At 39.7% G+C, this 14,625-nt stretch overlaps 1 protein-coding gene across 1 annotated transcript in view; it reads left to right on the plus strand.

Annotated features, from left to right (window-relative positions):
- The window catches only part of LOC111142477 (sperm antigen with calponin homology and coiled-coil domains 1 like), a 111,576-nt gene that overhangs the window by 38,434 nt on the left and 58,517 nt on the right, over positions 1–14,625 (plus strand). The window contains exons 6-8 of the mRNA XM_022495670.1: positions 4,483–4,556; positions 5,684–5,859; positions 10,829–10,992. Coding sequence (XP_022351378.1) covers positions 4,483–4,556; positions 5,684–5,859; positions 10,829–10,992 — 414 coding nt within the window. The remainder of the gene's footprint in view (positions 1–4,482; positions 4,557–5,683; positions 5,860–10,828; positions 10,993–14,625) is intronic.

Consider the following 14,625-nt stretch of genomic DNA (forward strand, 5'->3'; position numbering starts at 1 on the left):
CTGATGGTTTACACTTGTCCTTTCCCTTCCTCTAGAAATTGCACGTGATGTTAGTTGAAAGCACTCGATGGGATGCAAGGGTCTGACAGCACTGAGCTATCAGTGCCCTGAGGGTTTTCTTGTATTTGGAGGGCAGGAAAGGTTGCTTGTGAACTTCCATTGATTTTATTACACCCCCCCACCCCCGAGTCATAGGTTGAATCTGTGCTTATGGTAGCTGTGCTCATGGTAGGTAACATCTGCATGTGTGATGGGCATTTAACTGGGCCAGAACGAAGGCCCGGTTGGTGGTTCCTTCTCTGTCAGGGATGAGAGGTCTTAGTAGGGAAAAGATTGTGAACCCCATTATTAAATGGGGAGGGCAGTGCCCAGAACTATTCAGAGCAAAGTTGGTCTAATGCCAATGAGAATAGCAGTTTATCTGATTTCTAGAATAAAAATAACTTTATAAAGTTGAGTTATAATTTGTAATTAAAAAATGAGATTATAGTAGTTCTTCTGATCTTTGATAGAATGTAATGTTGCTTTTGAGTTGAAGACAGTAGATGGCAGTGTCCCCCATACTAGAAGAACTTCGGAGGAGGAATTTCTAGTGCATTTAGCACGTTTAGTGGCCCCGGACTTGACAACTAACAGTGCCTTTTTGTGTGACCGTTAATTGGGCCAGATGGCAGTTTTGTTAAGCTGGTCTTCAGAACAAGAGCATAGATACAGAGTCCTTTGGTTTCCGAGGAGAAAAGCCTGTTATCATTTTTAATACTTTATGTTACAAAGCAAAGATAGTTATGATTCATGAAGTTTAAGTCAAATTCCCTAGAGACATTTATAGTGAACTTTATTCTGTCCAAATATGTCCACTGGCTGCCAGCTTCCTTTTCTTTCTGTTTAAAAGGTTTAATAAGACAGAACAATAATTAATATGTAGTGCTGAGTGTGGAAGAATGCCCTTTTTTTTTTTTTAAAAGATTTTATTTATTTATTTGACAGAGATCACAAGTAGGCAGAGAGGCAGGCAGGGGGTGGGGGGGAAGCAGGCTCGCTGCCAAGCAGAGAGCCCGATGCGGGGCTCGATCCCAGGACCCTGAGATCATGACCTGAGCTGAAGGCAGAGGCTTTAAACCACTGAGCCACCCAGGCGCCCCAGAAGAATGCCCTTTTAAGAATAGTGATGATGTGGCCATGAATGTGGAGTTTGGGAAAGAGAAAAGAATAAGAGCCAAAGAAATGAATGAAATCTTGGATTTTATGACCAGTCTAAGATGGTCAGGTGGCTTAAAATGTTAACTGAGAATTAAGACACACCAGATGTTAAAGGTGAGCAGTAGTTAGATTTGCTGTCATTTATCTTATGTGAATTATCTGAAGATTCATAGATACGTCTTTTGTGACCAGAAAAAGTGGAAAACAGTTTTCAGCTGAGGAGGAGAAATTCACTTTTTTTTCCCTATTTTCATTATAAAACTTTTTGCATTTATTTGTTTGTTTTTAATTTTTAAAAAGATTTTATTTATTCATTTGACAGAGAGAGGGTGAGCGTGCAAGAGAGCACAAGCAGGTGGAGCAGCAGAAGGAGAGGGAGAAGCAGGCTCCCTGCCATGTAGGGAGCCCAACATAGGGCTCGATCCCAGGACCCTTGGATCATGACCTAAGCCGAAGGCAGACACTTAACTGACTGAGCCACCCAAGCACCCTCCAAATTTTTACATTTAAATATAGTGTAAATGAAAGGTGTAACTCGTAGTGTTCCCAATACTAAAAATATTTTATCTTCTGTCCTTATTTACGTCTGATAGTATCACCAAGACCTTGAATTCTGCTGTATGTAGGTCATATGGGAGCCGATGATCCATGCTGGTTTGAGTCATCTTTGCCTCCAGAGATACGGATCAGGGTATTGGACTCACTCTGGTGTCCACTTTGCTCTTAATCAAATTGAATGGCCCTTTTGACCCTCAGTTTCCAGGTTAAATGAGGTCAGAAGTAGCTCTGTAGAGATAGACTTTTAAAGTCTAATCCTTTTCATATGAAAACATCCTCTTTTCTGTCTGTAGGTAAGGACTGTATTTTTTTTCCTTTTCCTTTATATCTTAAGCATCTAGAAAAAAGCCTGGTACAAAGAGGGTGCTTAATGAGGTATTTGTTGAGTTAATTTTGAATTTTGAATCCTTATTTCAGAGACCCCAACTTTGTCGAACAATTTTGTGTTGAATGGGAGAGAATTAATTACTGGCTACCAAAATTGGCCAGATTTCCCCCCATGTTTTATCTCATTTATTTTTTATTCAGCTTTAGAAAACATATTGTCATTATATATTTACAATAATTATTACACATATATAATACTGGGGGTGCCTTGGCTCAGTTGGTTATGCATCCAACTCTTGGTTTCAGCTCAAGTCATCATCTCAGGGTTGTGATACTGAGCCCTGTGTTGGGCTCTGTGCTGAACGTGGAGCCTGCTTAAGATTCTCTCTTTCCCTTTGCCCTTGCCCCTCCCTGCCTTGCTCATGCACTCTCTCTAAAAAAAAAAAAAAAAAGAAGAAAGAAAAATTTTAAAAATTAAAGAAGTAAAAATATCTGAACACAGATGTGTCAGTGTTGAATTAAAGGTTTCATGTCACAGAGGTCTACAGCACAGCAGGTTCCTAATGGAACTGAGAGGGGGAAGATGAACAGTTTAAGAAAAGACAGTAGCACACTCCTACTTTAGGGTGTTGATAAAAAGTTAATAATTTGTGAACTTAGGGAAGATTTTTGTAAGCTTTATTAGAGAGGGCGTGAGTGGGGGGGACGGGCACAAGGAGAGGGAGAGGAGCAGACTCCCTGCTGAGTGTGGAGCAACTTGGGGTCCATCCCATGACCTTGAGATCATGACCTGAGTTGAGATCAAGAGTTGGTCGCTCAACTGACTGAGGCACCCAGGTGCCCCAGGAAGATTTTCTTTGGAAAAGATTTTAATTTTAAGTGATCTTAAACCCAACATGGAGCTTGGGCCCACAATTCCAAGATCAAGCATCTCATGCCAGTGAAGCACCCAAGATTCTTTTTTTTAAAGATTTTGTTTTTGAGTGGTCCCTACACTCAACCCTAAGATTAAGAGTTTTGTGCTTTACTGACAGCCAGCCAGGGGCTCTTTAAGGACTTTTTTGATTACACGTGACACCTCACACAGGTGTTCACTATGCCTAGGTTCCTACTACTAAGTAAGTGTAAGGAATAGGAGGGAATGTTTACTCAGAAATTCCAGTGTCTATAGCAGTGATGTCCTTGATAATAAAGAGTTTAATTCTGTTAATGGAATATTTTTTTTTTAAATCTTAGGTTCTGATTTGAGTATTGTTTTCTCTTGTTCCCTCCATTAGCCTGCATATTTTTACACATTTATTCCATTTTACAGCCCTACCGTGTGTCAGGTGTTGGAGCTGTGAAGTCACCACATAGCGCCTGACTTTGAAGTGTTTCCAATCTAGTGGTAGAGACAGATATATAAAGAAAAGTAACAGGATTGGCCGTAGTAGTCACAGACAGAGTTGGAACACAGAAAGGATAGGGCTCTCCTGGAGTGGGGGGTGGCAGGTAAAGTCATGGAATTTGTCACCAGATGTCAGTGCTTTTTTTGATGCTTCAGCCATGAGAAAGTGCTCAGTCCCTGAGCTGTTGAAGTAATCAACTGTGATAGATTTACTGGGTGGCGGTTACCAGTGGGCGACCTCCTAAGCCATTTCCTCTTAAGCATGGACTTTTGAGCAGAACCTCCATGTAGAATATGACTTCCTATACATTTCTGGTTCCAGGGACACTGGGCTTGACTTTGCCTTCATGTTTTCATTCCCACTCTATCTAGAATGGTACTTTGGATATTAGTGATACTCATTAAATGTTTACAGTGAAAGTGTAATTGTTTGAGGAAAATTCATATTATGTAAGAAATGATTTGAGGAGTTTTTATTTATTTTATGGATATATCATTTTATAAAAAGACTTTACGTAGAAGTAATGTAAATAGCAGCTCCCCAGGGTAATTAATTAAATTTGTAAAAATTTATTAATTCACCACTTTTCTGGAATTTATTGCAGTATGTAAAATAAGTTATGCTTTCATAAAGAGTTTAGTTTAATAACCCTTTTGATTAAAAGTTCACACTTTAATAGTAGTCAGTGATATTTTGATTGGTTATGAGCCAACAATGTGTTTCCAACAATTGATTTTACTTAACTTTTTGTTTCAGAATTAAGACCCTGAGGAAGGAAGCAATCCAGAAATTGTGATTTAAGCTTTGATATTTTCCTTAGGAAAGTAGTATTGGTTAATACTTGGATTGAACATTCTTTTTTTTTGTTTTTAGAGTTTTGTATTACAAATAAGAAGTCTTTGGTCAGGATGACCTTTCTTTTCAATGTCATATTTAAATACCTCCCTTTATATTATTCCTTGGAACACAGCTTTAAGAATATATATTTAAACTTCTGTGCTCTTTTCAGATACGGTTAAAAAGCTCCAGGACCAGAAACATGACATGGAAAGAGAAATCAAGACACTCCATAGGAGACTTCGGGTAGGATAAATCCTCATGTATTATCTCATTAGAATACCTAGGTTTCTGAAAATTGAGGACAGTGTAGTCCTTGATCGTTGTTGCATTCGTCTAAAGCTTCAGATACAGTTAAAATACTGATCCTCCTGCCCGTTGGGCAGAAAGCAACTGCCATCATTTCAAGTTGGGATTAGTGCTAGATTCTGGATAGAAGAATCTTCTAGTAATTTATGAGTGGTAGTTTTAAAAAGATGGATTTAGGAAGCAAGTATTATATTTTGGAAAGAAAAATTATTTGCTCTTGATTAGTAAGTGTCCCAAACCAAGCTGTTTTCATCTGGTTTTCTGTCTTCTGTGGATTTGATCAGCTTGCTGACAGCAGTGCCAGTCTGCTGCAGAGGTGGGGGAAGCTCATCTCTTAGTTTGGGTCATGCCTCAGTCACTCAGGCTGTATTCACAGTGTCAGAAAATCGCTTTGTTGGGGGATGGGTGCTGGGCCAGGGGTTGGGCAGCTGTGGCTCTGGTGGAGGCAATGCCCTGGGGAGACTTGCCCACCCAGCCACACCCACATCCTCCATGGCTGTGGGAAGCAGCAGACGGTACAGTTCTTTGCTCTTCTCTTTGTATGACTTTGTCTGCCTAGTTTGAGTTTAGTGTTTTTCATCGGGCTTCCTCTTCCTTTTCCTTGACTTTTGATTTTTTTTTTTTCCTGTTAGTTTTTGATGTCAAGATATTTATAGATATTCCCTGTAAAATCTTTCCGTATGGTTCACACACCATTATCTACTTTTCAGAGGTAAAATGCTGTAAATTTTGAACGATGTGTTTATTTTCATAAGACTTAAAAACTTGCATAAGGAAGGGAGACTTGATATTATTGTCATTAATATTGATTAAGCACTCTGGTGCTCGATGCCTCAGCAGACAGAGCAACTAGAAAGTCTTTTCCTCATTAAGTACAAGTTCACTACTAATAATTGTATTACCTGTTACCTGTTAGAAATTATAATAGCAGTTCTCTGAGATTTAAAAGAAAGTAATCATCATTTGGGACAGTGCATTATAGTCCAGTTATAAATACACTTTATTATTTTTAAGTAAGTATTTTTGCTTTCTTTTGGAAATAAAAATTTAGTTTTTTAACGTAGGAAGAATCTGCGGAATGGCGGCAATTTCAAGCTGATCTCCAGACTGCTGTGGTCATTGCAAATGACATTAAATCTGAGGCCCAAGAGGAGATTGGCGATCTGAAGCGCCGGTTACATGAGGCTCAAGAAAAAAATGAGAAACTCACAAAAGAACTGGAGGAGATAAAGTCACGCAAGTATGTTTTGAGAAACCAGTTTTAATAGAGAACACTTCAGTCCCAATTTTGTGATGTGGTATCATGGAAAGAATGAGTGTGGATCCTAGTGGAAGTTACTCAACTTTTCTGGCCTCATTTTATGACACCTGTAAAATAGTACATTCTATATGATCTGTCAGAGTTGTTATCAATATCTATAATTAATAGTTCTGGGGGGGCCAGAATGGTCCCTGGCACAAAGTACCTTCTAGTCCTCTTCTTTCCTGTATCTCTGCACTCCAGCCCTGTTACTTTGCTTTAGATTAATAGCCTCTGATTAAGGATGTGTACTATGGAAGTACACATCCTGTCCACTTCTGCTTCTTACTAGCTGTGTGATCTTGGTCAGGGCCCTTAACTTCCCTAAGCCTCAGTTTGCTCATCTTTAAGATGGAGGCAGTCCTATCTGCTTTACAGTGTTGCTGGAAGGCTGAAAGGAGATCTGCCTGCCCAGTAGCCAGGGCGATGATGAGTATACTTTATTTTTTTTAAGATTTTATTTATTTGTTGGAGATAAAAAGAGAGGGAAAGCACAGAGGGAGAGTGAGAGGGAGAAGCAGACTCCCTACTGAGCAGGGAGCCCGGTGTGGGGCTTGATCCCAGGACCCCGGATTAGACACTTAACCAACTGAACCACCCAGGCACCCCTACTTTAATAACTAATGTTATTAGAGACCCAAGTAGAGTGCAAAGAGAATTTTTCTCTATCACTCTCTTGAGGAGTTTTCACTTATAACCACCTTAATCTCCATAGTAGTATTTTTTTCCCCATTCATTGGAAACCAATGTAGTGCTTTAGATGAGATGCCATTTGTGATGTGTTCTGAGTTCTCAGTGAGATTCCATCTAATGGGTAGGGGGGAGTAGTTTTTATGTTTGAGGTTATTATTAAGAATTTGATTATCCAGGGACGCTTAGCTGGCTCAGTCAGTAGAGCATATGACTTGATCTTGGGGTTATGAGTTTGAGCCCCAAGTTGGGCATAGAGTTTACTTTATAAAAAAAGTATTTGGGGGGCGCCTGGGTGGCTCAGTGGGTTAAGTTGCTGCCTTCGGCTCAGGTCATGATCCCAGGGTTCTGGGATCGAGTCCCGCATCGGTGGGGGGGTCTCTGCTCGGCGGGGAGCCTGCTTTTCCCCCTCTCTCTCTGCCTGCCTCTCTGGCTACTTGTGATCTCTGTCTGTCAAATAAATAAATCTTAAAAAAAAAAAAAAGTATTTGGGGTGCCTGGGTGGCTCAGTGGTTTAAAGCCTCTGCCTTCGGCTCAGGTCGTGATCCCAGAGTCCTGGGATCAAGCCCTGCATGGGGCTCTCTGCTCGGCAGGGAGCCTGCTTCCCTTCCTCTCTCTCTGCCTGCCTCTCTGCCTACTTGTGATCTCTGTCAAATAAATAAATAAAATCTTAAAAAAAAAAAAGTATTTGATATTTCATTACTTTAACTAATTTTTAGGTAGACCTAGGAAAAAATTTAGAAAAATATTTATGGGGTGCATGGGTGACATAGTTGGTTAGATGTCCGACTCTTTTTTTTTTTTAATTAATTAATTAATTTGACACAGAGAGAGATCACAAGTAGGCAGAGCAGCAGGCAGAGAGAGAGGGGGAAGCAGGCTCCCCTCTTAACAGAGCCCAATGCGGGGCTCGATCCCAGGACCTTGAGATTATGACCTGAGCGGAAGGCAGAGGCCTAACCCACTGAGTGCACCAGCCCCCCCCCCCCCCCCCCCGACTTGATCTCATTTCAGGTCTTGATCTCAAAGTTGTGAGTTCAAGCCCCTTGTTGGGTTCCATGCAGCCTGGAACCTACTTAAACAAAACAGAACAAAACAGGATATTCTCAAAAACCTATCTTGTTTCATTGTTGCTTATCTCTAATGAATGGCCCAGAGAAAAGTTGTATTACTAAACCATTTTTCTTTGGCTTCCTTAAGCAGAACATAGAATAAAGTGGAAGATTATTGTTTTTCTACTTGGTGTAAGACTCATATTACCTTTTTTTTTGTATACTGTTAAAGAAATGTTTCATTCCTTCTTTTTTTTTTTTTTTTTAAGATTTATTTATTTATTTGGGAAAAAGAGAGTGCGCGCGACAGGGAGGGGCAGAGGGAGAGGCAGAAAGAATCTCATGCAGACTCTGTGCTGAGTGTGGGAGCCCAACAGGGAGCTAGATCTCAGAACCCTGAGATCACAACCTGAGCTGAAAGCAAGAGTTGGATGCTTAACCGACTGACCACCCAGGCATCCCTGAAAATTTTCATTCTGAAGTGAACCTGAGTGACTGAAATTCTGCTCTTGAAGAATCATTCCATCAGGTCCTAAAGATGTCCTCAGTGAAGCAGTAAATTAACTTTACTAAATCTCAGTCCTCGAGTATATACTCTGTTTAACATTCCATGTGATAAATGGGAAGTAAACATAAAGCACTTTCGCTATGTCTGCTGTATACTCAAGTATGAGGTTGTCTCAGGGAAAGTGCTCTGTGATTGTTAAGAAAAAAAAACAGCTCAAGCTAAAATAAACTGTTCAGACTTTGGTATTTGGTGGATGTCCCTTGGAAATGAATTAAGAGAGACTGTCACTGTCACTTAAAGGAAAACAACTGACTGTATTTGTTGCTGGTGCTAAAATGTGGAAATTCGAGTAAATGTTAGGATTTTAGAAAATTTGTATCTGCCATCACAAGCTTGGCAGCTTCCCGTATTTAAAGAGTTTCCTGATGAGATCATTGCTGATATTAACAAATGTGACTTTTAAATAATAAATCTTATAATGACAGATGTCATCATTTGGAAAATTCATGTAACTCAGTGAACCAATGTTTTCTGTATGACCAGTGCAGTCACATATGGGTAAAAGATCCATTTAAAGTGTAAGATAGACTAGAGTACTTTTAATGTACAGAGTAGAAGTTTATTCACATGGTTTCAAATTGCACATTGCAACAAACTTTTAAGTAACTACCACTTACTACATTTTGGTATAGTATCAAGTAGAAACAGCCTCGGTTGTTTAAAAAGCCACAATTACCTATTTCACATCATTAAAATAATCTTTGCTTTTTCAACTACTACATATCTCTGAGCCCTGTTTTTTTTTAATGTCACAATAGATTGAATACAGAAGAAGAAATGAGAATCTAATAGTATTCTGTTAAGCCAGACATTAAAGAGATATACAAAAATGTAAAAACACTGCTATTCTTCATCCTCTTGTTCTTCCTCCTCCTCTCCCTCTCCCTCCTCTTCTTCCATTTTTTGGTTTTGGAAAATGGTGGTTTTTCATAAAAGTATATTGTATTGTTAAGTCCTGGGTTTATTTTTATTTTTAGATGAATTAAGTATTTTAAATATATCTTAGTTTAAATTTCCATTATGATAAATGTCAATAGATATAAGCCACATAAAGAAAAGCTCTTTGGGATCTTCAGTAATTTTTAAGAGTAGAAAGAGGGGGCCCAGGTCTGGGTGTCTTGGTCAGTTAAGTGTCTGCCTTCGGCTCTGGTCATGGTTCCAGGGTCTTGGGATAGAGCCCCACTTTGGGCTCCCTGCTCAGTGGGGAGTCTGCTTCTCCCTCTCCCTGTGCCCCTACTCATGCTCTTAACTCTTGCTCACTCTCAAATAAATAAATCTTAAAAAAAAAAAAAAAAAAAAAAAAAGAGTGGAAAGGGACTCCAAGACCAAAAGGTTTGATAATCACTGTTACAGATTATTTGTTAAAACTTCTGAACATGATGGGGCGCCTGGGTGGCAATTAAGCGTCTGCCTTCGGCTAAGGTCATGATACCTGGATCCTGGGATTGAGTCCCGCATCGGGCTTCCTGCTTAGCGAGGAGTCGGCTTCTCCCTCTCCCTCTGCCTCTCTCCCTGGCTTGTACATCACATTCTCTCTCAAGTAAATAAAATCTTTAAAAAAAAGTGTGAACATGAGACCCTGTGGTACATCCGGAGGAAAACAACTGTCAGAAGAGTAAAATAGCTACCAGATTTTCCCAAGGACTGGGTTAGTTTTTGTCTACCTATAAACTTATTTGATGGTTATATGAAAGGTGCAAACTCTGCAACTGAAATCTCATTCCAGATGAAAACTTCTGTGTTATTTCAGTGAATTAGAGCTAGCCAGAAATAAAATGTTACTGATTTTTTTAGATGAATCATGATCCATCACACTGAGCATCTCAGAGACTCATGTAACTAATAGGGCCCAGGTTTTGTTTTGTTTTTTTTCTTTGTAGAAATTCTATTTGGATACTACAGAAGGTTTGTTTTAAGAATATGAACTTTGATTTCATTTCTTTTGTATTTTCCTGTTTGTGCATGGCATATTAGATAGGGCCAGTATAGATAACCCATATGTACTGGTGAATTCCCAGACTCCTCAAAGCAGGACAGAATCTCAAAATCCCAGTTCTGAGTCAAGTTCTTTTTGGCCAGCCCACTTTGCATTTTACTGCTAACTGATTACTGATGTTCTCACCTTACACTTACTCAGATGAAAATGGATTCTTTTGGTTACTTTTGAACATATTTAGTACAACCCAATATAAAAATTGTAATATTGTTTCCTGGAATTTACCAAACAAACGAGAATATTAGACTACGTAATTTATTCAGCTCTACTGATACTGTCTTTTTTTGTTCTTTCTTTTTTTTAAGATCTTATTTATTTATTTGACAGAGAGGGAGATCATAAATAGGCAGAGAGTCAGGCAGAGAGAGAGGGGGAAGCAGGGTCCCCCGCTGAGCAGAAAGCCTGATGCAGGGCTCAATGGACTCTAAGGACTCCAAGACCATGACCTGAGTAGAAGGCAGAGGCTTAACCCACTGAGCCACCCAGGTGCCCCAATACTGTCTTTTTTTTTTAAAGTGATACTTTTTAACGCTTTTCGGTAGGGAGGCAAAAATGTGTATTTGCTAGTATGTGTGTAAAAAGGCCTGATTTCACTATTTTCAGGCAAGAGGAGGAGCGAGGCCGGGTGTACAACTATATGAATGCTGTTGAGAGAGACTTGGCAGCCTTAAGGCAAGGGATGGGACTGAGTAGAAGGTCTTCAACTTCCTCCGAGCCAACCCCTACGGTGAAAACCCTCATCAAGTCCTTCGACAGTGCATCACAAGGTAATTTCTTAAATCCTATGCCAAGGGCAGGCTGTCATCATTCACTTACTATCTGTTCTCTGGTCTGGTTTGATATTCTTTACCGTCTTACTCTCTGAGCCTCATCAAATTCCATGTAGTATTAATGAACTAGTCTTACTATTAGGTGACTTTTAGCAGGGGAGTTGGGATCTGTTCAGCTTCAGAGATCTTGTTCTTAGACTTGGTGCCTTGCCCCTCAAAGAAATGTGTCTTCACATAGTCCTGAGGCTCTGAGTGTGTTCTCTATGCCGAAAAACCTCCAGATGTATGAATTCAGCCCTTTCCCTTCGTCTGAACTCCTATAGGTGTATAAATCCAAAGGCTTCCCTGATATTGACACTCAGGTATCTCCTAGACATGTTAAGTCCAAAACTGCACTCTTGCCCCTGAGCTTCAGGCTTTCCCCTGTGTAAATGGCAGGACCATTCCACCCAATTACTTAAGCCAGAAATCCAGGAATCCTCCTCCTTTTTTTTTTTAAAGATTTTATTTACTTATTTATTTGACAGAGAGAGAGAGAGAGAGATCACAAGTAGGCAGAGAGGCAGGCAGAGATAGAGGAAGAAGCGTCCCAAGAATCCTCCTTCTTTGTTAAATCCTTCATCTTTCTCACTTCCACATCTAATCCATTATCAGGTCATGTGGATCCAGCCTCCAGCATGCACATCTTTGCTCTATCTACTTCTCTCCATCTCTAGTGCATAATCAACTGCTAGTACAAGCCATCATCAGCTTCTAATTTCAGTGACTTCCTAATCAGTCTCTCTGTTTCATTTTGATAGAAAGGTCTTTTCTTGCTTAAAGTCCTTTAATTGCTTTATTGTAGTTAAAGTGAAATTCAGATCCCCAGTGCCTGTGTGGTCTGACCCTGCCTTCCTCTTACCCCAGCTGAACCACTCTTCCTCTGTCCTCTATATTCCTGCCACACTGGACTGCAGGTCCCAAAGCAGGCCACGCTCCATATTGCACAGGCTCTTCTGTATCCGGAAGCTTATTCTTCCCTCCTTCAGATGACTGGGTCCTTTTAATTTCTCTAACCCCTTCAGCTCTGGGAAGGGGAAAGAGATGTAGTTTAAAAAAAGAAAAAGAAAAAAAAAAAAAAAAAACCTAAATGGGGATGCTTGTCTGGCTCAGTTGGCAGAGAATGTGACTCTCGATCCTGGGGTTGTGAGTCTGAGTCCCATGTTGGGTGTAGAGATTACTTTAAAAAAAAAAAACCAAAAACAAAAAAGAAAACTAGGAGGGCCTTGGTGGCTCAGTCGGTTAAGCATCTGCCTTCTGCCTTCGGTTCAGGTCATGATCCCAGAGGTCCTGGGATCAAGCCCCACAATGGGCTGTCTGCTCAGCAGCAAGTCTGCTTCTCCCTCTTTGATCTCTCTTGCTCTCTCTTTCAAATAAATAAATAAAATCTTTTTTAAAAATTAAAAAAAAAAGTTGGGGGGGGCGCCTGGGTGGCTCGGTGGGTTAAAGCCTCTGCCTTCAGCTTGGGTCATGATCTCAGGGTCCTGGGATTGAGCCCTGCATTGGGCTCTCTGCTCGGCGGGGAGCCTGCTTCCTCCTCTCTCTCTCTGCCTGCCTCTCTGCCTACTTGAGATCTCTGTATGTCAAATAAATAAAATCTTTAAAAAACAAAAATTAAAAAAAAAATAAAATCTTGAAAAAAACAGCAGAGAAGAGCACCTGGGTAACGCAGTCAGTTAAGCATCCAGCTCTTGGGTTTGGCTCAGGTCATGATCTCAGGATGGTGAGATCAAGCCCTGGGTTGGGCATCGTCATCAGTGCGGAGTTGGCTTAAGATACTCTCCCTCTGCCTGCCCCCCCACTCACCCATACACTCTCTCTAAATTAAATAAATCTTAACAAGAGTAAAATAATGTGTCCTAAAACTTACATTTTCTTCTAAAAATTCTTTAAACTTCACAATAGGCTTTATTCTAATCCCTATAATAATAATACAGTTTCTATAATCTATATTCTGTGAGTGTATGCAAATTAGTTTCCTTGACTTAAAATCAGAGCAAAAGTCATTTATATACTCACATTGTTGGTACAGATATTTTGGAGGATAATATCTTCCAATTTAAAATGCCATATTCATAGATCCTGAAGTTCTTAATACATAATACTGGCACATGTTTATAAATATATATAGAAATAGGGACCCCTGAGTGGCTCTGTCATTAAACATCTGCCCTCAGCTCAGGTCATGATCCCAGGGTCCTGGGATCGAGCCCGGCATCAGGCTCCCTGCTCACCTGGTTCTCCCTCTCCTATTCCTCCTGCTTGTGTTCCCTCTCTCGCTATGTCTCTCTCTGTCAAATAATAAATAAAATCTTCAAAAGGAATGTATATAGGTAGATATAGATAAAGATATACACACAAAGTGTTCAGTGGAGGATTGTTTGAAAAAAAAGGGAAAACCTGGAAATTGCTTAAGAGCCCGTTAAAAGGATTAAGTCATTATGACCCGTTAGTACAATAGAATGCTGTGCATTTTTTAATAAGAATGAGGTAAATCTCAAAGTACTTATGTTAAAATATGCCTGCAATCCTTTAGAGTAAGTTGCAGACCAGTATTTCATAGTGTGATCTCATTTTGTTTTTTTAAGTGCATAGATTTTTGCATTAAAAGTGCAAGAAAGATGCACTTGGAACTATTGTTAGTGGCTACCTCTGGGTAATATGAGGAGCTAAGATGAAAGAAAGACTTACAAAAATCTGTACTTCTAAAATGAAATGATAATGGAGTGTCTACACTAAATTAAAGTCATGAAGTTATTCAGAATATTGATGAAATGGGCCCTAATGCAAAAAAGATAAATCTGCTTCTGTACTGATCTTTTTTAAAAAGCAGTATTTTACAGGGGTGCCTGGGTGGCTCAGTGGATTAAGCCTCTGCCTTTGGCTCAGGTCATGATCTCAGGGTTCTGGGATCGAGCCCCACATCGGGCTCTCTGCTCAGCAGGGAGCCTGCTTCCTCCTCTCTCTCTGCCTACCTCTCTCCCTTCTTGTGATCTCTATCTGTCAAATAAATAAATAAAATCTTAAAAAAAAAAGCAATATTTTACAATAAAATATATCTAAATGACTCCATATTGCACTGCCTAATTATATATGCAAAAGAAGTTAACACAAAGTATTCAAATAACTTGTACATGAGTGTTCGTAATAGCATTACTCATAATAGCCAAAACATGGAAACAACCCAGCTGTCCATCAGTTGATGAGTGGATAAACAGAATGTGGTCTCTACATCTGAAGGAATATTATTCAGCCATAGGAAGGAAGTACTAATACATACTACCATGTGAAAAATATGCTAAGTGAAAACAGCCAGACACAAAAGGTCATGGGTTATAACATTCCGTTTTTATGGAATGTGGAGAATAGCTAAGTCCATAGACGCAGAAGGCAGTTTGTTGACAGTTGCCAGGTACTGGGGAAGAGATATATGGGGAGTGATTGCTTAATAGAGACTGGGACATTTTGGAACTAGGTAGAAGTGATGATGGCTGTGCAATATCGTGAATGTACTAAATACCTTTGAACTATACATTTTTAAATTATTTACTTTCTATTACGTGAATTTTTTTCAAAGATTTTATTTATTTA

The sequence above is a fragment of the Enhydra lutris genome, unplaced genomic scaffold (genome assembly GCF_002288905.1).
Source record: "Enhydra lutris kenyoni isolate GAN:26980312 unplaced genomic scaffold, ASM228890v2 scaffoldscaffold8, whole genome shotgun sequence".
Taxonomy (NCBI): domain Eukaryota; kingdom Metazoa; phylum Chordata; class Mammalia; order Carnivora; family Mustelidae; genus Enhydra; species Enhydra lutris.